The sequence below is a fragment of the Rhinatrema bivittatum genome, chromosome 10, assembly GCF_901001135.1.
Source record: "Rhinatrema bivittatum chromosome 10, aRhiBiv1.1, whole genome shotgun sequence".
NCBI classification, from domain to species: Eukaryota; Metazoa; Chordata; class Amphibia; order Gymnophiona; family Rhinatrematidae; genus Rhinatrema; species Rhinatrema bivittatum.
Genome location: NC_042624.1, coordinates 96,000,964 through 96,023,951, shown reverse-complemented (window position 1 = coordinate 96,023,951; position 22,988 = coordinate 96,000,964). Strand labels below are relative to the sequence as shown.

The 22,988-nt window shown below is 39.7% G+C and overlaps 1 protein-coding gene across 1 annotated transcript in view; it reads right to left on the bottom strand.

Moving 5' to 3' along the window:
• Positions 1-22,988, bottom strand: part of NEGR1 (neuronal growth regulator 1) — a 922,687-nt gene that overhangs the window by 615,434 nt on the left and 284,265 nt on the right. The window contains exon 2 of the mRNA XM_029618903.1: positions 7,800-8,032. Within this exon, the coding sequence (XP_029474763.1) occupies positions 7,800-8,032 (233 nt within the window). The remainder of the gene's footprint in view (positions 1-7,799; positions 8,033-22,988) is intronic.

Here is a 22,988-nt window from a genome sequence, read left to right as displayed (position 1 = left end):
GACTTGTGCGCATAAATCTACTTTGAAATTTTGAAGCTTTTGCTAGGTATACCCAAGAACAGACATGCGGAAGTTACACCTGCTCAAGAGGTATAATTTACCATGTATACTTTTCTATCCATACTTCCAAAAATGTGCAAACAAATCACAATTTCTCCTCTAGAATGCCTAATTAGCATGTATGCAAAAGTACACATGAAATTGTAGTTTTTGCATACTTTTATGCTCATATGGTGGTGCTATTATCAAAGAACCACTTATGTGGATAAAACTGGGTTTTATGCATGGAAGTGTCTTTGAAAATTACCCTTAGGTGCTACAATTCAGTAAGGTTATCAGTGGACAAGTTATTTGGCTAACGTTAGCCAGATAACTTGTCCCGTATATTCCTCAGAATAAACATCTCTCTGAATGCATGGGGTGGGTTAAACCTGTTCTGTTTTGTGACTGTAGTTTCTGACTATGTTCTTTTCATGAAAATTAAAAATAAAGAATATAAAAAAAAGTTATCCAGCTAACTTTGGCCAGAAAACTTTAAACCTAACCAGCCAGCTTTTGAATATGGCTGGTTAGGTTTACAGTTATCCGGCCTTGTGTAACCAAATAACCTACCACTTAACCGAATATCTTCATAAGATATCTGGTTAAGTGGCATTATGCTTTAAAAAAAATGTTTAGTGTGGGCCTCCCAGCTTGATTCTCACCCCTCTCCCCTCCCTCCCATAAATTTGACAAAGACAAAATCAGAAACTTGGAAAGGAGTTTTACATTAGAGATACAAGTCTATATTTTAACATGGTAACATAGAGGTCGATATTCAAAGCCATTTAGACAGATAACTGAAAAGTCAGGAGCGTTCCAGGATTGAGTGAGAGGCGTTTTCTGGCAGAACAGAGTTAGCCACACAAGTTATGTGGTTAACTCATATAGTCAGAGTTAGCTCTTAACCTATGTGGCTAACTATGGCCGGATCATAGGGCTGCCCTATACTTAGCCTGTTAGACTTATCCGGCTAACTTTACGATAGCCAGGTATATGTTTATCCAGCTAACTAGGCAAGTTGCACACCTGCTAAAAATGGCCCCCTCAGTAGTTGGTGACAGTTAAGTATATCTTGGCCCACTCAACTACCAAATTATTTATTCCTGCCTCCTGAGAACCATCTTCAATCTGAAATCATGTCTCCCTTGTCCTTATCTCTGCCCTCCATATCTTTCTAAAGCATGCTTGAATTCTGTCACAGTTTTTGGTTTCTATTACCTCTGCTAGTGGACCATTCCTTGTATCAGCTAACCCTTTTAGAGAGAGTAAAATACTGCCGATTCACATTTTCTCTAAGCTTCTCTTCTTATCATTTGTCTTTGATCATTTTATTTATAGACAATCTACCTTTTTCTTCTATATTGTACTATAGAAGATATTTGCTTGGTTTGTCATATTTTCATTTTTCTTCTTCTGTTTGAGAGTATACTTTGAGTTCCTTAAGCCATTCTATTTAGGACTTAAGTTGTAGATCCTGAGCCATTTTGGCAGATTACTTATGAACTGCTTTCATTCAAAGTGCTTAAAAAGATTTGGCTTCCAAAACTGAGCACCGGATCAAATGGAAAAAATCACTACAGTTACACAGGTATATCACCAAAAGTATCAAGAGAGCACCATAAAAAGAGAGCTTATTGGGAGCATTGCATCATAAGCATGGAGAACAGCATCAGTCAGCGACCCCCGACAACGGCCGTGTTTTGACGTTTTCATCAGGAGCATTTTTACTGCTGAAACCAATTCTTTTAAGTCATAGCTGCAATATTTATAAACTAGCATGGATCTGTGTTGCGTGGTTTAATGGTTTGGGTTTTTCAAGGACTTGTTATATCTTCACCAGTAACCTGTACTTAGGCAATAATATCCCCTTTTCCTATTGATGATATACTTCCTCATGTATTTGAGTACATAGATTCTCCACTGGACAAAGCTATGGGGCAAGATGGGATACATTCTAGAATATTATGTGAGCTCAGAGAGGGTTTGCCAACTACACTGATGAATCTGTTCAATAAATCTGTGGAGACCGGGATGGATCTGGAGGATTGCAGACTATAGGATCCAAATCAGCATGGTTTTATCTGAGAGATGTACTATCAAACAAATCAGATGAGTTTATTTGATTAAGTGACCAGGCAATTAGATCAGAAACATTCATTAGATATAACATATACTTAATGCCTCTTTATAGTTTGTTAGTAATAGCTCATCTTTACAAGCGTGCACAATTCTGAAAACTATGGGGAAGATTTTAAAAAGATGCGCGCACTACCCGGCGCGAGCACATGTATACCCGATTTTATAACTTGCATGTGCCTGCGCGCGCAAGTTATAAAATCAGGGGTCATACGCTGCCTTCCCCTGTTCCCTCCCCCCTAACCTGACCTTCCCACCCCTTCCCCTAACCTTTCCTCCCCCTAGTCCTACTCTAACCCCCCCAATTTTTTTGATTTATTTTACCTTTTGCACCTGCCTCTGGGCAGGTGCAAGTTGCACGCACTGGCAGGTTGCCGGTATGCGATCCTTCGACACAGCGGTAATGGCCGCTGTGTCAGAGTTCTCTGGCCCCACCCCCGGACCACCCCTTTAGTAAAGCCCCGGGACTTACACACGTCGCCGGGGCTTTTTAAAATAGGCCCGGCGCGCGTAAACTTTTTAAAATCCCACCCTATATCTACAAAATGATATTGGCATAGCAGAGGTAGTCAAGAGAAGGATTGCCAAAATGGTGTTCCATAAGCCTTAATGAGATAAGACTTACAAACCTAAACATGCAATCATTTAGGAGTGATACAAGAATTGGTATAAGACAGAGACATTCAAAGATACAAATAATGCACAAAAATCAAACCTTGTTCTAAAAGAAAATTCTAGAACAAGAGATTGTGATATGCGGCTCAAAGGAGATATGTTATGTTCTGATGGATTCAGTGAGCAAGTAAGGTAAGAGGTGAAGGTCCAGTCATCAAAAATGAAAGACCAATGAAGAAAGGAAGGACATAGAAAGTTCAACCAATGTCCAGAAAGTTCAAAGTTTTATTTGTATTCTGAGCAAGTGAAACACTCAGGTTGTCAGCATCAAGCCAAAAATATGCAGAACAGTAATTTCTCGGTCCTCCGACACGGGCTGTGTGTTGAAAAGAGTGCGCATCAGGGAATATACAGAAAGCAGAGAGAGGGAAATGGTAGTTTGAGCATGAAAGCCCCAAAAGAAGGAATTCTAAGGTAAACTAAACAAGAAATGGCTTAATTCTTGTAGAACAGTATAAGTACGATCGAGCAGGAGAATAAAGCCAATTTATAATGGTGCAAGACCACCTATCAGAGAACAGGAAAAGTTTTTTTTTTTTCAAAGGTTGAAAGAAACTAAGACATACAATGAGTTATCCAGCTAAATGGCAGCTTTTTGAATATTGACTCACTCATCTGGTTATATTTTAGCTGAATATATCTTGATTTGGATAAAATGTAGCTGGATAAAAATGAGGTGTTCCACCTAAATCCCCAGGCCCCAGCAGTCTTGTTCCCCAGCCCCCTCTCTCCACTGGACCCCCCCCCCCCCCTCAGCAGTTATACTTCTCGGTCTCCTTTTACCACCCCCAGTCCCCCATCAGTCTTGTTCTGCAGCCCCTCCCCTATCTCCCCCGTCATGCTCCCCCAGCCCCCTCTCCCCCCAGCGGTCCTGCTTCTTAGTCCCCTCTCCCCATCCAGACCCTACAGTCCTCAGCAGTCATGCTCCCCAGTCCCTAGCAGCCTTGTTCCACAGCCCCTCTCTCCAGTCATGCTCCCAGTCCTTCTCCCCACCCAGACCCCCAGTAGTCATGCTCCCCAGCCCTCTCTCCCCATCCAGCCCCCCCCCCCAGATCCCAGCACTTTGCTAGCTTTAATAACCTAATGAGCCCATTTGCTTTTTTTTTTTTTTTAATGGTCACATGCATGTGTATTAGTGTTACCACTGGTATCCCGACAGTAAGCCAAATGCACATGTAAATAGCACATGTTAAAGTCTATGGCATATTTACATTAGCTAATTGTATTCATACACATTCAAAACAGGCATCCACAGAAACAATCATGAGTACGTAGAACCCAAAGAGTTGTTTTTAAGACCCACAAGCTTACGTCGGCGCACACATGTTATAAAATGCAATATTCGCGCACACGTGTGCATCGGATTTTAACATCCGTGTGTGCATGTGCACACAGCCCACAACTCGTGTGCGTGGGGGGGGGGGAGGGGGAGGGCCAATATTCCAAAGTACGTGCGGTGACATGATCGGGCCTTTGCCCAGTTCCCTCCCAGTCTGTTCCAATTAAGGAGCAGACTGGGAGGGAACTTCCCTACCCCTAACTTTATCCTTCTTCCCTCTTCCCCTCTTTTCCCCGAACCCTAAACTAACCCTACCTATCCCCGATTCTTTTATTTTTATACTTACTGCTTCTCGGGAGCAGAAGTTAACTCTGTGCGCCGGCCGGCTGCCAATGTACATTTCCCCGGGTCAGCGGCTAATGGCCTGCCCCCTGCACCACCCAGACCATGTCCCCCAGCCCACCCCTGGGGGCAAGGCCCGGCACTAATGCACGTAATGGTGGTTATGCGCATGGCCAGGCCCTTTAGAAAATGCGCGTGGTGCGCGCAGAGCCCAAACACAGGCATAACCCCCCATATTTGTGCGCGCAGCCCTTTTAAAATCAGGCCTCAAGTAAATTAATGTTATAACACACTATACTTTTAACTGGCTCAATGAGTGACTATTATTATTCTTTATCATAATTGTTTCTTTGGCTGTAAAAAAAAATGTTAGTAAGGGGAAAAGTAGGTGTCGAGATATCACAGTTAAAAATAAGAATTAGATAGATTGTAATATATTTAGTATGAGATGTGATTATCAGTTAATTTTTAAAAAAGTGAATTATGTATGTAACAGTTATTAACTACTAGGATTAAAAAAATAAAGATCACCTAAGATGCTATTCTTGTAAGATATGCAGGTTGATGAATGGATGACTTTCATATTGACATAATATAAAGGTTCTGGATCACAAAATAGGGCTCCAGTCTGATCAGTTTGGTTTAGAAACATCATGAGAATGATAAAGTTATTCATATAACAATGGTGCCTTTTCAGCACCATTGTTATAGTTATGTTTACTATGCACCCCTGTTCTATGTGAACCAGCATGATGTGACTGCTGTCTCGAATGCCGGTATATAAAAATTTGAAATAAATAAATAAATAAAAAATTAGTATGAGTTTAAGCTATAAGACCTGATAATGCTGGCAGTAAGAATATAGTGATAGGTTCCCTTCCAGTCCTCTGTTTGAATTTCTGGCACGATAACCCAGGAAGGAGATCAAGGATGGTAGGCAAAGAAAAGCGTCTTGCAGGTATAGCAGTAGGGTGGCCCAGCAGCAGGGCTGGTGCAAAGGTATTAAATTCCCTAGGCAAACCTTCTGCCTTGTGCCCACCCCCATCCTGTCCCTTACCCAACCCTGACCTCATTTGCCGAGACGCTGCTCGTGACCCGCTGAGTGAATGCTTTCCTTGGTTGTGAGCAGGATGGCACTGCTTGCAGCCAGCTGAGTCTCTACTCCTCTCTACTGTGAAAGGCCCCACATGGCTGCTCTTTGGTGCCCCCTAATGGTTGGCGCCCTAAGCGACCAGCTAGTTCGTTTAATGGGACGCACTGGCCCTGCCCAGCAGGTCACAGTAGCAAACATGTATCCAAGCAAGAGACTCTCGGGTGTTCCTGGAAAAAAAAAAAGACTCCCCTCAGTCAGAATATTGAAAAATACATAAGTAGACAGAGGGTGGCAGCAGCAGTCCCGAAAAACATCATCCTTTAATAAGGGAAAGAAAAAGTAAGAGCAGCAGGTCCAGAGAAATATGCAAAACGCCATCCATTCTTAGAAACCTTTGCTGGAAAGCTCTGGAAGAGTCTTCTAGTACGGCACAAGATGAAATCATGTGATCCATTTGTGTGGCTCATTATGGTACCGTGTCATCCAAGAACATACAAAATACAGACCAAAGTGATGTTTCAGTTTCATAATAATTTTCTTATTTTTTAAATTGTAAAGTGGGTACTGAAATATCAGTTTGTTCTATATTTTCTATTTTATTTACCTTTACTTTAGGAATACTTGGGCCATTGTTTTGCAAGCACAAAGGTTTATCTCATATACATGCATTTAATTCTTTATAGGATAATATGGCAAGGCTTAATTTTAATTTTCCATTTATTATATATTAACATTTTTTTTATCTGCCACCTATAAGGGCCACCATGCCAAATGGTTTGCAATAATACATACATAATTAAAACAAAAAACATAAAAATTTGCATAGCGACATTCAACTTTAAATGGTCACACGCTGGCTTATGATTTCTGATAGTTCCCATATTCTACTGGACAGAAGTGCTAAATGAAGAATACTAGAAGAGAAAATTATATTTCTTCCACAAGACTGGAATCCTTTCTTTCCAATTTACAACATCCTAAGTCAGTGAACATCTATCATATTCTTCAGTGACCTAGGAGCTAATGATTTTTAGTTTTCTGCACCAATGATTCTGATTGTGGATTAAAATTGATTTTGCTTCTGGTAGCATATGAAAATTCTAAGTGTACCCTACTCCTGATTGCATAAGACTATTTCTGTTTATAATTACACAAGATGTATGACTTAGTATGTTTCCTATTTGGCAAGAATGATAGCACTGAGTAGAATCAGGCATGGTAAACTGAATAAAATTAAAGTATTTCTCTTGCAAAGTATTAAGATTGCTCACTTCTTGCGTAGCACTTTCTTTTAAAGGCAACCTAAGTTTGCCAAACACAATTATGAGAGCCTGGCAATCTACTTACACTGTGTAGATAAGGCATGTGGAACATGATTTATATTGCTGGGATCAGTGTTTATTTACTGTTATATTTTTACATTTAAGGGTACAATGTATCATATTACAGAGGTCCATATTTAGCATATTTGTGCAGCTAACTTTTCATCTAGCTATAGCAGGGGTAGTCCAGGGTGGAGCACCATTATCTAGCTGTTAACTGGATAACCCAGCTAAGTTAACCAGATAAACATATCTGGCTAACTTTAGAACTGTTCTCCAGCTGTTTACCCAGCTAACTTTAGAGGTCATTTTGTAAGGCTTATCGTGTGCGAAAAGTCCCTTTTCACGTGCGATAGCTTGCTAGGGGTGGAGACAGGGCGGAGTCAGGGCAGCGAGGGGAGAAGTTGGGGCATTGTCGGGGCGGACTCCGCGATGTCTTCACTGGCGGTGATAAGGTAAGACATGTTATTGTCACCAGTAGCTCGCCCAATAGCGCCACCTTTCACGGTGGCGCTATTGGGTGCGAAAGCCGGCAGTGATAACATAGCTGTGGTGCGATGGCTGCCTGCTTTCGCAGGCCCGCCCCCCCTTTGCTCCCATGCCCCCCGTTTTTACCGGATTCACTATTCTGTGATAGAATGGTGAATCCAGGCCTTTCCTAGCCAGCCAACAAATGAATTTGGACCTCATAGTATTTAGTCATTGCAGCAAAACCTTTGCATTTCTATTGAGCTGAATTTATGTATTTATTTAATTTAAAATTCTTATATACTTCAGTCAGTCCACTATATCTATAGATTACAGCTCTGCAGTTAATATTTACATGATTGAATTTTTATAAAAGGTAGCTTTATGCCTAGTAATGTAAACAAATTGTGATCCTATTCTTTAAGGATATTGAAGTACTTACCTTGTACTGTTAGATGGATTAGCATTGTTCTTGGACTATGCTGTGTTTGCACAGAGCAAGTGTAAGGACCATCATCTGTGACATCGACATTTTTTATCTGCAAACTATATTCCCTTCTGCTGGCTGCAGCGATTGCAATTCGAGGATCTACTGACCACTTATCAGCTCCAGCAAAAATAATACTTGACCTGTTCAGCCAGGCACCTTTTGATGCTCCATCTTCCAAATAACACCTGTGGGTGAAGATGGAAAGAATTCCGTTAATTCACATGACAATTTTAGTCTATTATACAATAATCTTTTCTTGAAATATTTTTAACATGTTATGTAAATAGGACTCCAATATTTGGAATCATTGGAGGACATCAGAATTTTTCAAAATGCATACATTAAATACATTAAATTTTATTTATTTATTTTATTTAAAAACTCTTCTATACCGTTGTTAATTCACCATCACAACGGTTCACAGACAGGCACAATAAGAAAAACTATAATTGGTGTAGATGTTTTGTTGGGATGTGCTTTCGCTTGAAATAAAATGGGAAATGTTAACAAAATGTCTCTGTTTCTTTCAATTTGTTTTTAAAATATCACAAAAGAAAAATGAATGAAAATGTAAAAAAAAATTGAATGCTATCATGTCCATCAATAACAATAATGAAAAACAAAACCCCTCAAACACTTTCGGGCCCATCATAAACCCACTCCCAGACCCTCTTACCATCAGTGGCGTGCCTAAAGTATTTGGCACCTGGGGTATATAATTCCTTTGGCACCCCCCGTCACTTGTCCATCCCTCCTCCCCCTCCCAGTGATCTCTGGTTCACCCTCTCCCTCACACAGGCTCCCTCTCTCTTTTGCACACACTTTCACACACAGGCTTCCTCCATTTCTCTCTCACATACACACTCCTTCACACAGCTCCCTATCTCACACACAAACATGCACCCTCACTCCCAGATGTTGTTCCATTTGGATGCCACAGTATCTAAGAGCTAGCACTTCCCCTATTATTTAGCGACAGATCTCCCTTTTCAGGAATACTTGCAACACAAATGGAAAGACTTTGAGAATCATAACGCTGCCCTTCAGGTGATCTAATCCTTTTTTTGTACACAGTGAAAGTTGTACTAAGGGGAGATATTATTTCCTATGAAACCCATAGGAAACGAGCTTTGGATAAACAGTTGTTACAATTGGAAACCCAGCTACACCATGCTAAGTGTCTGTTGCTCCAAACTGTTAGTGATCTGACTGTGGAGTTAGCAATCTGTTAGTGACTGAGCTACAGACGCAACACTAATACAGCCCAACATAGAGAATATTATATGACCATTCAGACAAATTCTGTAATTCACCAGTGCACCACCAAAAGCATACTGTATTATCAATTTAAGCTCTTTCAATATAGCAACAAAGCAGGTAAATTCATGGCCAATTTGATTAAAACCAACAGAGGGTCCAAATATATCTCTGCATTGAGAATGGAGAAGGGCCATTTAACTAATTCTAATTGAGAGATTCTTCAAAACTTTAGAGCCTTTTATGCTCGGTTATATTATGTGGAAGGCTGGGATATTAATAAATGTAAAATGTTTTGTGAACAGGTAAAGATTCCTACATTTACAGATGATCAACTATTGTGGTTGAATAGAACTATCTCCACTGATGAAATTTCAGCAGGTATTCACCAGGCTAAGAGAGTCAAGACTCCTGATCCTGATGGTTACAGTTCAGAATTTTTTAAGACACTCATGGAACAGCTGTCAAGTCCTTTGAGTTATGTTTTCAATACGTTGATTGTAAAGGAACAATTTCTGGATCATACTAATCTAGCACATATTGTAGTGTTACCAAAGCCAGGGAAAGATCATCTTGTTCCATCTTCTTATAGGCCAATTTCCCTGCTAAATTTTGAACAGAAGCTTTTTAAAAAAATTTTGGCAGATCGCCTGGTAGTGCTTCTTTCTAAAATTATCAAGTTGGGTTTGTTCGCAGATGTTCTGCATTAGCGAACATGTGTTCCCTTTTAACGGCTATAGCTCTAGGTCAATGAGTTCATGAACCCTTTTTGGTGGTCAGTTTTGATGCTGAAAACGCATTTGACAGGTCAAATGGGACTATTTATTTTTCATTCTGGATTGGATGGGGTTGAGTGGGGTTTTTTTTTTCAAAGCTGTTCAATTATTATATTCTCAGCCTGAAGCTAAGATTGTAGCCAATAGCATGCAGTCAGAAACTTTTGCTATTGCTAGAGGCACTAGACAGGGATGTCCCCTATCTCCTCTTTATTTTTATTATTCTTGGATCCTCTGTTGCCTTATATTTAGAATTATGAAGAGGTACAGGGGAAAGTCACTGGGTTTACAAGTATTTAATTATGCAGCTTTTGTGGATGATATTTTGACTTTTCTCACTAACCCTGTTTCTTCTCTTAATGGGTTATTGAGTATTTGAGGATTATGGAGTATTTTCAGGCTTAATGTAAAAAATGGTTAAGTCTGAAGCTTTGGCTTACACTTGTACCTTGTCCACAGATGGGGGGCATCCATTTCCTTTACGTTGGGCTGATAAAACTTTTAGATATTTCGGGCTTCATATCTCCTTGGATTTATCCACTCTTTTTGACTTGAACATCTTAAAATTATTGGGCACCATGAAGATTAAACTATTGGTGTGGCATGACTTGCCACTATCTCTGGGAGGCCATATTAATCTTTTTAAGATGGTTCTTTTCCCGAAATGGTTTAATGATTTCCAATATCTTTCTTTGCAATTGAAGTCATGGATAAGCTGCACATGACTATGCTTTTAAGGATTTTTCTTTGATGGGGAAGGAAGCATAGAATATCTTTGGATTGGCTAATTAGGAGTGGTCTCAGGGGGGAATGGGGCTTCCAGTCTTAGAGACTTATAATCATGCCAGCTTATTAAGAATTGTTAGGGATTGGCTGACTGACAAATCATGTTATGTTAATATCCAGGGGGGAAAAGCATTAGGGGCTCCGCTAGATCTATGTTATTTGTTGCATGGAAAACTGGCTCACCTTCCCAAATACTTTTCACACAATTTTTAAATTCTTCCTATAAGATGGGCTTGGGTGCATCTCTCTCAGTTGTTGGATACAGATTGGCATTCTTCCCCTTTTTTGCCAATTCAAGAAAACAGAGTTTAAACCGGGTTTGAATTCCACTGGGTTTCATTTGTTGTGGGACAAAGGGATCCTATTAATGTCTCATGTGCTAGATGTCGAGGGTCATTTACTTTCCTTTGAAGATTGCAGGTTTGTTTTGGGTTGAATGATTACTTATTTTTCTTACATCCAACTATACCATTATATTAGGACACTACCTTCTTCAGCATTACAATCCTCTATAGTGGACAAGTTTGAAGATTTTTTTTCTTTTGAGGATGTTCAGCATTTATCGTTATCAAAACTCCACAAGGCACTTTTACATCTTGAGGTGGAGGATTCTTTGCTTATTTCAGTAGCATGATGGAATAAGGAAGGGGTATTTCAGGTCCAGCCACAGGTCCTACAGTTTAACTTTAAACATTTATCAGAGGTGTCTGTTCAAATATATTATCAGGAAATGCAGTATAAACTTATCAGATGAGCCTATGTGCCCCAACAGTTAACATTCAAGACTAAATTGTTCCATACAGCTGGATGTGTGAAATGTAATCAAGGTGTTAACCATCTTTCTCATGCTTTGTGGGAATGTTCACTCATTCAAAAATTTTGGGGTCGGATTGGGTCCTATTTGGAAAAGTTGCTGGACATTCCTATTCCGCTAACTTCTTTAACTTTGCTTTTTGATAGTTTCCCGGCTTTGTCGGTCTGGGGCACAGGCAACCGTATATTGGTCCGAAAAGCCAGTGCAGTGGGGAAAATTTTGATTTTACCTCACTGGAGAGACCCCAGGGCTCTCTCTTTCTGGCATTGGAGGAACATTTTCCACAAAATGATGCAGATGGATCACTTTATATCCCGCCAGTCTTTCAAGTGTCACAAGTATTTTATGTTGACTTGGGAATCTCTCTCTCTCTCATAAGAACATAAGAAATTGCCATGCTGGGTCAGACCAAGAGTCCATCAAGCCCAGCATCCTGTTTCCAACAGAGGCCAAACCAGGCCACAAGAACCTGGCAATTACCCAAACACCAAGAAGATCCCATGCTACTGATGCAATTAATAGCAGTGGCTATTCCCTAAGTAAACTTGATTAATAGCAGTTAATGGACTTCTCCTCCAAGAACTTATCCAAACCTTTTTTGAACCCAGCTACACTAACTGCACTAACCACATCCTCTGGCAAAACATTCCAGAGCTTTATTGTGCGTTGAGTGAAAAAGAATTTTCTCCGATTAGTCTTAAATGTGCTACTTGCTAACTTCATGAAATGCCCCCTAGTCCTTCTATTATCCGAAAGTGTAAATAACCGATTCAAGACCTCTCATGATCTTAAAGACTTCTATCATATCCCCCCTCAGCCATCTCTTCTCCAAGCTGAACAGCCCTAACCTCTTCAGCCTTTCCTCATAGGGGAGCTGTTCCATCCCCTTTATCATTTTGGTTGCCCTTCTTTGTACCTTCTCCATCACAATTATATCTTTTTTGAGATGCGGCAACCAGAATTATACACAGTATTCAATGTATGGTCTCACCATGGAGCGATACAGAGGCATTATGACATTTTCTGTTTTATTAACCATTCCCTTCCTAATAATTCCTAATATTCTGTTTGTTTTTAACTGCTGCAGCACACTGAGCAGACGATTTTAAAGTATTATCCACTATGACACCTGGATCTTTTTCCTGGGTGGTGGTTCCTAATATAGAACTTAACATCGTGTAACTACAGCAAGGGTTATTTTTCCCTATGTGCATCACCTTGCACTTGTCCACATTAAATTTCATCTGCCATTTGGATACCCAATCTTCCAGTCTTGCAAGATCCTCCTGTAATGTATCACAATCCATTTGTGATTTTACTACTCTGAATTATTTTGTATCGTCCACAAATTTGATAACCTCACGCGTCATATTCCTTTCCAGATTATTTATATATATATTGAAAAGCACCAGTCCAAGTACAGATCATGTAGTCTCATATTACATGGGTAAGAGCTTAACATTTTGGGTTAACTTGACCTGTGTGAGGCCATGGCCTCTTGGAGGGAGGGCGGATAGAGGCATTGTTTCTGTAAGTTGTGATATTTGGGAAAAGTTGTTTCTTCGGATTGCTTGGCATGCCTCCGAACCCCAGGTATGCCGAGTGTTATTTATATGATTTTTTTTTCTCAATAAAAGGGTTAAACCACAACTGATCTGCAATGGATAGCATTCCCAGGGGCCTCCTTCCATTCAGTCTCTGTGAGAGAGTGTTCTTCCAGGGTGGAATGCATCAGTTATGTCATGTCCCCTCCTATGTGGGAGAGGCAACAGCACTATCCTGCCTTTCTCTCTCCTTTACTTTTTTCTCCCCCTTTTTTTGCGAATTATTTTTCCCACTCTAGGCTCTTGAAGGGGGAGAGAATGAAGGGGAACCCAGATAGTGTGGATGCTGTTGCAACTGTCCCTTCTGCAGGAGTATTCTCAGGGGCAGCACCCGTACTTTTTATAGTATATTATCTTATGGTAAAATGAGGTATCGACTAATGTGATCAACAGTGGAAACCTCACATTATACAGCTTCCTCATTTTAAGAATAACCTATACGTTATCAGCAAGGACAACCAGGAAAATAGCACACTCCGTCCTAGTAAAGGATCGTGTGCTGTTGGAACATTCTTGAGTATTAGACTTGCCTGTTTATTCTGTTTTGCAGTTCTTACTCGTAAAACTACTTAGAAGAGATGCCAAGGTCAACATCATGAAATCTTAACTTTTTTTTTTTTTTTTAAATTCAGGTTTGAAAATGTTCTGTTCCAAATTAAAGACCGGTCCTTTTTAAATGAGTACAAACAGCAGCTTTAAAAAGAAGCATACCCACACAGCACCACGCTGGCAGCATCTCTTCAGAATACCTTGGGGGGAGTTTGAACACAGCACTCGAGATTGCTACAAAATTGCAAGCTGAATGTAACAGCATAGGTTACTGCCAGCTGTATGAAAGTAATAACTTGAAAAAAAAAAAAAAAGGAACATGGTATTTTGAAGAAACTCATTTATGGTCTGCTCCGTCATCTGCGGAATCAAAGCAAGCAGAAGTCTTAAAGGTTGCTGTTAATTGAAATTCCCTTGTACATGTTTTCAATGAGGAGAATACAGGTCTCTCTAAAAAATATGTACTGTATCTAAAATGGTATGCAACTTGGTTGAGGGAAGTGTATCATGCTATTAATTAAAACTGATTTTTTTTTCTATTGCTTGTTTATTATACTAAATACAGTTTAAACTCACTGGGATTGATATTCAAAGGCTTTGCCCAGGTAACATTTGCAGTTTCCAGAAGAAAAACAACCTAGATCTGGCAGCTTAATCCAGCTCCCCGGCTAAATTTAGGCAAGGTGACTCATTGCCCGGATAACATTTAGCTGGATAAAAAGAAGCAGTGATGGAGGCATTCCAGAGAGGTGTGCTTGCATTTTAAATAGTGAGTTCTGATATTAGAGATGTGTATATTCATTTCCAACAAATGAAAGAAATGTAACAAATGAACCGAAAATAGCCTCCTATGTAAATTCCCCATCATTTTTGTATTTGTGGTATATATATATTTTTTTTAAATGGGCCTCCGGTGGCCCTGACTGGGCCTTCCTGGCCAAAAATCTGCCATGGCCTAGCACACTACCTGGGTAAAGTTAGCCAGACAAATCAGGTTGGAAAAATATCTGTCCTGAAGTTTACCCTAGATAACTTTATCTGGATATTTTTAGTGACAGATATATCCTCCAGATAAGTGCTGCTGCTGCTGCTGCGTATCTAGGTGAAGTTACTTGGATAACTTTCCTGCTTACCATCTTCCTGTATATTTGCTTAAGTGATGTTATTCAGCAACGTTTTGCCATCCAAAGTTAAACCTCCCAATTCGACCATGTCTATTCCATCCATGCTACACCGAATCAGCAATTTCAGATATCTACAGATCTGACCAGATGTGAAAGGGCTAGAAAGAAGCAGGCTGAAAATCATCATTCGGTACCTAACATACTCCAACATGACCCCCACCCCTGGGCACACCTACTTTTTAGGTGCATAAATTTAGTAGCCTAGTGAAAAGAGGCACTTAAAGTTAGATGCTTAGCCTGTGTGTGTGTGTGGGGGGGGGGGGGGGAGGCATAGTTAGGTGCCTAGAGCCTTTGAATATCAGCCCAATAATAAAATATCTCCTTATATTAAACAGAACTTTCCTTTGAACTTGGATCTACAAATCATAATTCCTTATCTATAAGCAACTGAGAAGGAGTGCAAAAAACTAAAGGAAACATGGTCTCACTAAGGGGCCCAGGTATTAAATCTTAGCATGTACACTGAGGTCAGGTCATTAGGGGGTAATTTTCAGAGACATTCTTTGATTTATAAACTCTTATGACATGAAAGAAGACAAGAAACACTTTTGTATACAAAAAGAAATCAATCAAGGATTTATCTAAAACAAGGGAGTGACCTAGCCCTTATCAATTAGATTAATTATCCCCTTATAGGTCATTGCCAAATTAAAAATTCATAGACTAGGGGATATGCCATGAAGTTAGTAAGATATGCCATACTGGGTCAGACCAAGAGTCCATCAAGGCCAGCATCCTGTTTCCAACAGTGGCCAATCCAAGTCACAACTACCTGGCAAGTAACCAAATATTAAATAAATCACAATCTACTATTGCTTATTAATTAATAGCAGTAAATAGTACATTCTTATTGGTAAAACTGATTATTTCATTGATACATGATGTTATAAAATACAACTTATGCAGGTAAGTCCTACTTTACTTTCATGCCTAAAATATGTGCACACTTTTAAAATGGGTAAAATATTCTCATTCAATGCATTAATATATGTGGTTTCAATGCATTGCATGCATTTGTGCATATGTTGCAGGGTAAAGGTATGTGTATTTTATAAAATACTCACATCACACATATGTGCTATAAAATACTATAGGTAAATCTACACGCTAACAAGTACACCTGAATATCCTGCTTCACTTAGTTGTTTGAAAGTTACCCTCCCCCATAAATAACAGCAGTATAATGGGATAATATTAATTCCACTAAAGACAGATGTTTGGATAAGTCTGTCTGATACCTCTTCTAAACAACATCAATTATATAAAAATGGCTTTGAGTTTCCTTTTTTATCCAACATTTGTGATCTGGGAGTGAACTTGGACTTCAGGTTAAGTCAGTGCTGAAATGAGCCTTCTGTATGCTTAGGCTAAGAAGACACCTTAGATATGCATTAAGTAGGGATCACTTTTGCACAGTGGTTCAATCATTAGCGTTGAGTTTTCTGGATTATTGTAATGCACTATATGTAGGTCTCCCAAAATCCATATTACGATTTCTCCAGTTTCTCTCTCTAGAACATAGCTGCTTGACTGATTTCTGGCTGTTCTTTTAGGTATCATATAACTCCCACACTACAAGACTTTCATTGGCCTTGAGTGGCTTGGAGAATAAACTTTAAACTGTTTAGGCTTGTTTACAAAGCTGTTAAAGGAAACGATGCCAAAGTATTTGTCTGATCTGATTGAGAATTATAGCCCTCTGCGCTCCTTACACTGTGCTGAGAAATCTCTTAGTCCTTCCTTCATTTTAAAAAAATGTGATCTCAAAGGACTGGAGAAATTTCCATGCTAGACCGGACCTTTGGAACTCGCTTCTTTTGGCACTAAGAGACATTTCTGAATATAGGGCTGTCGGGAACAAGTGAAAGCCTTCTTCAAGCCTTTAGTATAAAGAATCCCCTTTGCTATTCTTAATTTTGGGATGGCTCATAGTTTTTAAAGTTTTAAGTACCGTAACTTACAGAGTTTAAAATGTCTTTGTCCTAATTATTGTTAGTCAAAGCTATTCTTTTAGGTTTGCTGACTGGAATTCGCGTACAATAAGTCATTTATTTAATTATTTCTCAATTTTCCTAGACTGTATATGCAGCAAACTGACCAAGGTGGTTTACAACATATACAATATAAATGTAAATAAAACAATACACATTTAAAAACTTCTCACCATAAAAACACTTGCCATTGTTTTAGGTAGAACGGAAGAATTTTTAAATAAAATATATACAGATAATTTAGATGCAATGCATAATATACCATCAGGCATATCGAATGATGTACATCAAATTTAATCAAATAATGTCATATTATGGAACATAATATATAAAATCATAAAAACTAAAACAATAAATATAAGGGAAATTGGAAATGTAGATTAAAATAGCCAATTTTTCAGAACAAGATACAATCCAGAAAAATAAAATATCATCAAAATATAACAAGAAATTCACATTTATTAAAATGTATTAATTGCTTAACGCAAATGGCTCAAGTGATGTACATAAAAATCATTCAAATCCATAATGTTGAACAATAGAATAAAGTATAACAAAACAGTTATAGAATCATGAGTTCAGCCGGAAATTAGGAGAGTCTTGTAATAATGCAACATCCACTGTTCTTAAAGATAAGCTTGCCTGTAAAAAAAATGTTTTCAGGAGTCTTCTGTATATCTTTAAGCAATCATATAAACACAATTCCATTGGGAAGGAGTTTCATAGAGCAGGGCCATCACTGCAAAGGCACACTCTTGGCTCACCCACCTAATAGAGGGGACATCATGCAGGCCTCTTTGTGATGATCTTAATATAGGAGATGGTTAATACAGTTTGAGAAGGGCATTAGTCCATGGATAAGTGCCAGCATTAATCAATTTAAATACATTTTTTAAAAATCTGAATACCAGATACATAACAGCTGTTACCCTATATTCAAAAACCTCTACTAAATGATAGACAAAAGTTCTCTGAAATAAATTAAATATGCCTTTAACGATTGTCTGAAACAGAGGTAATTATCTTTGCACTCAGCTCTTTTAGAAGAGAATACCAGAGGATAGGAGCTATACAGCTAAAAGTATTCCTTCTGTTTTTCACTAATCTATATATCTTAAAAGACGGGATTCTGAGAAGCATACCTTTTTCATCAAACAAGGCCATTGCTCTGGGACATCTCTTAACTTTCCCAGCAAGTTATTCCTGGCCCTTGATCATGAATCAATATAATGCAAACTATCTTAAACTGAGATCTATACATCAATGGTAACCAATGAAGGTTATACAGGATTGGTGTAATATGATCCCTAATACGAATGACTGAAACAACACAGGCTGCCACATTTTTGATCAACTACAGGCAAGATACATATTTTAGTGATAAACCCACTAACTATGAATCACAGTAGTCTAATACAAAAAAGGCAAGACTTCATCAAAATTTTAAGTTGACAGTTTGATAGAAAGTATTTCATTGACCTACTGATGAAATATGAGCATCAGGGCTGCTGCAAGGGTAGTAGGTGCCCTAGACAACTTCTGCCTTGTGCCCGTCCCCCATCCCCATTCACACCATGCCATGGCCCCCCTTTATTCCACCCCCCACTGGTCTTCTGTCTGGCTCCTCCTACCTCGTTCGTGCTACCCACTGTATGCTTCTCAGGGCTGCAAGCAGCGCGCTGCTCGTGGTCCGATGAATCTCTACTCCTCTTTGCCATGAGCAACTCTGCTTGTGGCACCACCTGGCTGCTCTTTGGTGCCCCCTAAGGATCAGTGCCATAGACGACCACCTAAGTTTGCCTAATGGACGTGCCGGCCCTGATGAGCATCAAGGGTGAGCTTAGAATCAATTAGAACCCCTAAACTTCTAGACTCATCTTTGATGCTCATATTTTATCAGAAGCTGTCCACTTTCCAGAATTTGATAAAAATGCCCTGCTATTTTCCCTCACTGCCAGGTTCAGCATGTGTGCAAAACAATAGATTTCCCAAAAGCCCTTATCTTATTTGCAGACCTTCTTAAAGACTCCAGCCTCTCTAGTCTGGCTGCCATCCCTCCAGCATCTTCTTATAGTTTATAGGATATTGCATGAGGCATGAGGGCTATCCATCACCTGGATGTGCAGAACAGCCCACCTGCACCTTGACACTCAGTCCCTGTTAGAGCTGCTGCCTGCTTGTGCCTTAGCCAGCTCCCACCAGCATGCCATCAGGGAGAGGTAAGCATGCATAGTATTTGTGCTGGTCAAGATGTTGCTGATGAAATGCATGATAATCCCTTTTGCCTTAGCCAGCTGCACCTGCATGTGACTATTGCATTGGTTGTACAGGGTGGGAATACCATAACTACTAAGTGTAATCCTGGATGGTACTTTGTAATTGGGGACTTAACAGGTACAGCAGATGTTTAAAGCTCACATTATCACTGCAATGCATGGCAGGGAACTGCTGGCCTGTCCCCTGACTGATGGAAGGGGCTGTGGAATTAGTTTGGGGAAAATACTTCCCCTTTTTAACCCCTTTCCTCTGAATTTTGTTTTAAGTAGCAGAGGGGGTTCTCAGGCTAATACTGCCACCCTCCCCTGATGCCAATGCTAGCTGGTGCTGCTTCTACAGGTGATGCTGCATGCCAATGTTTGTCAGATGTCCTAGTACCCTCCTTTGACTGATGGTCTTACTTCAGTGAATATACTGAGCAAAATGTGTGTCATCCTTCCCTTTAAGTAATTCTAGACCAGGGATATCTTGTTTGATCTCTTCTCTGCATCCTTCAGTGTTGATATGGGCACTGGGCTTAAGGTTGAGGGAGGAACATGAAGAAAAATGCCAGGGGCATCACTCTACCTGTATTGCCTGCTCTTTCTGGGATTTGCTATCATCTCACTGGAGGCTAAGACACTGCTGACTAGAGCTCCCAAATTTTCTTTATCCATTAGCTCCTCAATATCTTCTGGGTATCTCAGTCAAGATTCTTCTTCATTATCAGTTCTTGAAAATACTGCCTCCATTGCCTCAGAAGCAGTAATCAAGGAGACATGCACTGCTGGCTTGGGTATTTCATTTTTGCTGACCTTGTCCTTCCCCTGTTATAACATGAAGCCTTGGATGACTCTCCCATCTTTTGCTTCTGCTCCAAAACAAGAGGGCAAAAACAGGCAATAGTAGTGCATGGTCTCCAAATTTCCATGTATTATGGCTTGAGCTGACTTCCATCTTTTTGCAGCTAAAAGGTTTCTTTTAAATTTAGGGGCAGGATGCCCTTTTTTCTTCCTGCTGCTAGAACTGCTTATACTTCTCACAGGCTAGGCTGCCTCTGCAGAAAACAGTCTGTCCCTGCCATTCCCTCCTCTGCCCTTTCCTTGCAATGACATGATAGAATTTGAAGTGCTTATTGGGAGTTGTGATATCACAATAGGATTTATTGATACTATATTAGCAATCACAGTACCACTGTAGTAGTGAATGAGAATTTCTTTCATGCACACTCAATCTAGTTCACATTAGTGCTTATCAAACATAGAGCCAACTTTCCAGGCTGAGTTAGGTGCAGTTTGCTAATGGTGGCTAATGGTGTCTTTCTTGGGCTATCCTTTACAGTGTGTGCAAAAATATATCTGTCTCACACACACAAACATGCACACATACACACACACACACACACACACACATACAGGGTATGTTTGTGCACTACTGAATTCTTTTGCACACTCAAAAAATCTATCAGAAACAGAACCATGAAGGCTAGCAAGCTGTTCTTCTCTTCAATCTGTGTACAGATAACTTCACTACACTTCACTGCACTGCACCATACTGCACTGTATCAGACAGGCACAAAACTCACTGGCAGTGCTTTAATCTCCTATCTTGCCTCCAGTCAACATAGAAACTAGTGGCACTGCCTCTTTCTTTCTATTACAGTGATTGAGACCACTGACTACAGCTGAAATTTAAAAAAAAAAAAACTCTTTACCAATGCCAATGCCAATGCATGCTTTTTTAATTTTAAGGGCTTTTTAAACTTTCTCTGGAAAATTCAACAAATGGAATTTCTTTACACGTGCTCAGAGCTTTCAGTCTGATTATATCAGTGTCACTTTATCTAAATGGCAGCTATGGGCAAGGTAAAAAGATAATTCACCATGACTTGTCCTCAATCTGGTCCCCTTGCCAACCTCCCACCTCAGCTCTGATGAGACTGCTAAGTCACACAGGCAAGAGCTGATTGTTACTGTTACCAGTTATTCCCTATATGTACCTTTTGCTTGCTCAGTACAACCATAGACTTGAATGTAGAGTTGTGAATTGGTTCTGGAATTGTTTCCGGTATCGGGTTCGTAGAACTGCAGGAAATCTTCATTTCCCATCATTCTGAATGCTTTTTCTTTCGGCTGTCCCAAGCTGGAAAAACAAAAACTCCACCCCAACCCTTTAAATTGAATTATTTAGAATCTTCCACCCTCCTGACCTCCCAAAAACTTTTCTAAAGTACCTGGTGGTCCAATGGGGGTCCCGGGAGCGATCTCCCACTCTCGGGCCGTCGGCTGCCAGTAAACAAAATGGCGCCGATGGCCCTTTGCCCTTACCATGTGACAGGGGCTATCGGTGTCATTGGCCGACCCCTGTCACATGGTAGGAGCAATGGATGGCCAGCACCATCTTAAAATATGGCACAGGCCATCCATTGCTCCTACCATGTGATAGGGGCTGGCCAATGGCACCGATAGCCCCTGTCACATGGTAAAGGCAAAGGGCCATCAGCGCCATTTTTATTAGTGCAGCTGACAGCCCGAGAGCGGGGGATTGCTCCCGGGATCCCAGCTGGACCAACAGGTACTTTAGAAAAGTTTTTGGGGGGTCAGGAGGGTGGAGAATTCTAAATAATTTGATTTAAAGGGTCGGGGTGGGTTTGGGGGTTGTTTTTCTGTGCCCTTTCTTCCTGCCCCTCCCCAAAACAATAAAAAAAAACACACACAAATTTCGTGGGGTTTTCCTATCGCTTTTGGGGACCCCTGATACCTGACGGATGAGAAAATATCGTACAATAATTTCATCCATCAGAAAAATGATTCACATCCCTACTTGAATGTGCCTTAGGCTTGAATAGGAAACAAACAAATGAGATGAAAATGTTTGTTTAAATTCATGGGCACCCTTTTGTTTTAGGATCCACAAATGAAACAAAATTGGTCTCACTTGTTGCATTTTACCCATTTATTTCAAATGAATCCACATCCCTAGTGCATAGATGTTTAAATGGGAAATTTACACATCATGATCTCCAGAATATATTTTTTGGTTTGCATTTTCTGAATGGTCAAACTACCATCTAGAAAAATCCAATACACAGAGGTCCATGTTCAAAGCATTCAGAAGTGAAGCTGCTAAATTAATATTTAAGTACATATCTGGCTAAATTCTAGCTAGCTAATAAGTTAGATTGCTAGAATTTAACTGGTTAAGTTAGGGACATTCCAGGGGCATACACCTACTCTAAATAAATTCAAGAGGCCTACTCCTTAGTAAATGAATCATGCAAAAGCTCCTCAAAATCATGTGAACCATGAACTGTTATCTAAGAAATACGAATCACAATTTGTGAATTACTTGGTGGGATCACAAAAAAAAAGCAAAGTAAAACAGATTAATTGCTAGGCATTTTGCCTGATCAAGAACCACTGACCATAAATTTGGGATTGGCCAATCTTTATAACAAGAGAGAAAGAGGAAATATTTGCTGATCTATTTTCACACTTTTTTTCAGAGTATTTCATCATGCTTTTTATCCCTTAAGACTGTACCCTTTTACTATTTATTCTTGAAGGCATACTGTAAACTCTAACCTGCAATTTATCTTGAAAATTACAAGTGCTATATATAACAGATGCACACATGCACCGTAGGGTGAATGCCTTATGTAGAAATACCCATCATAATCACATTTTTATCTATTTATACAGTGAACATCTGTAGTTTATTGACAGTGCTTGTGGTTGCAATATGGGGATAATTTCTTAGATAAGTTCCTGCTAGTTAGACATTTTCTCTTTAATGTATGGAACTCTTCTTTTAATTCTCCCCATCTCTTTTCCCCCCAACCTATACTTGCTGGCATATGCATTCTCTTACAAGGACATCAATAGTACATATAAGAAATACTTTAGTTTTTATTTACAGTGATAA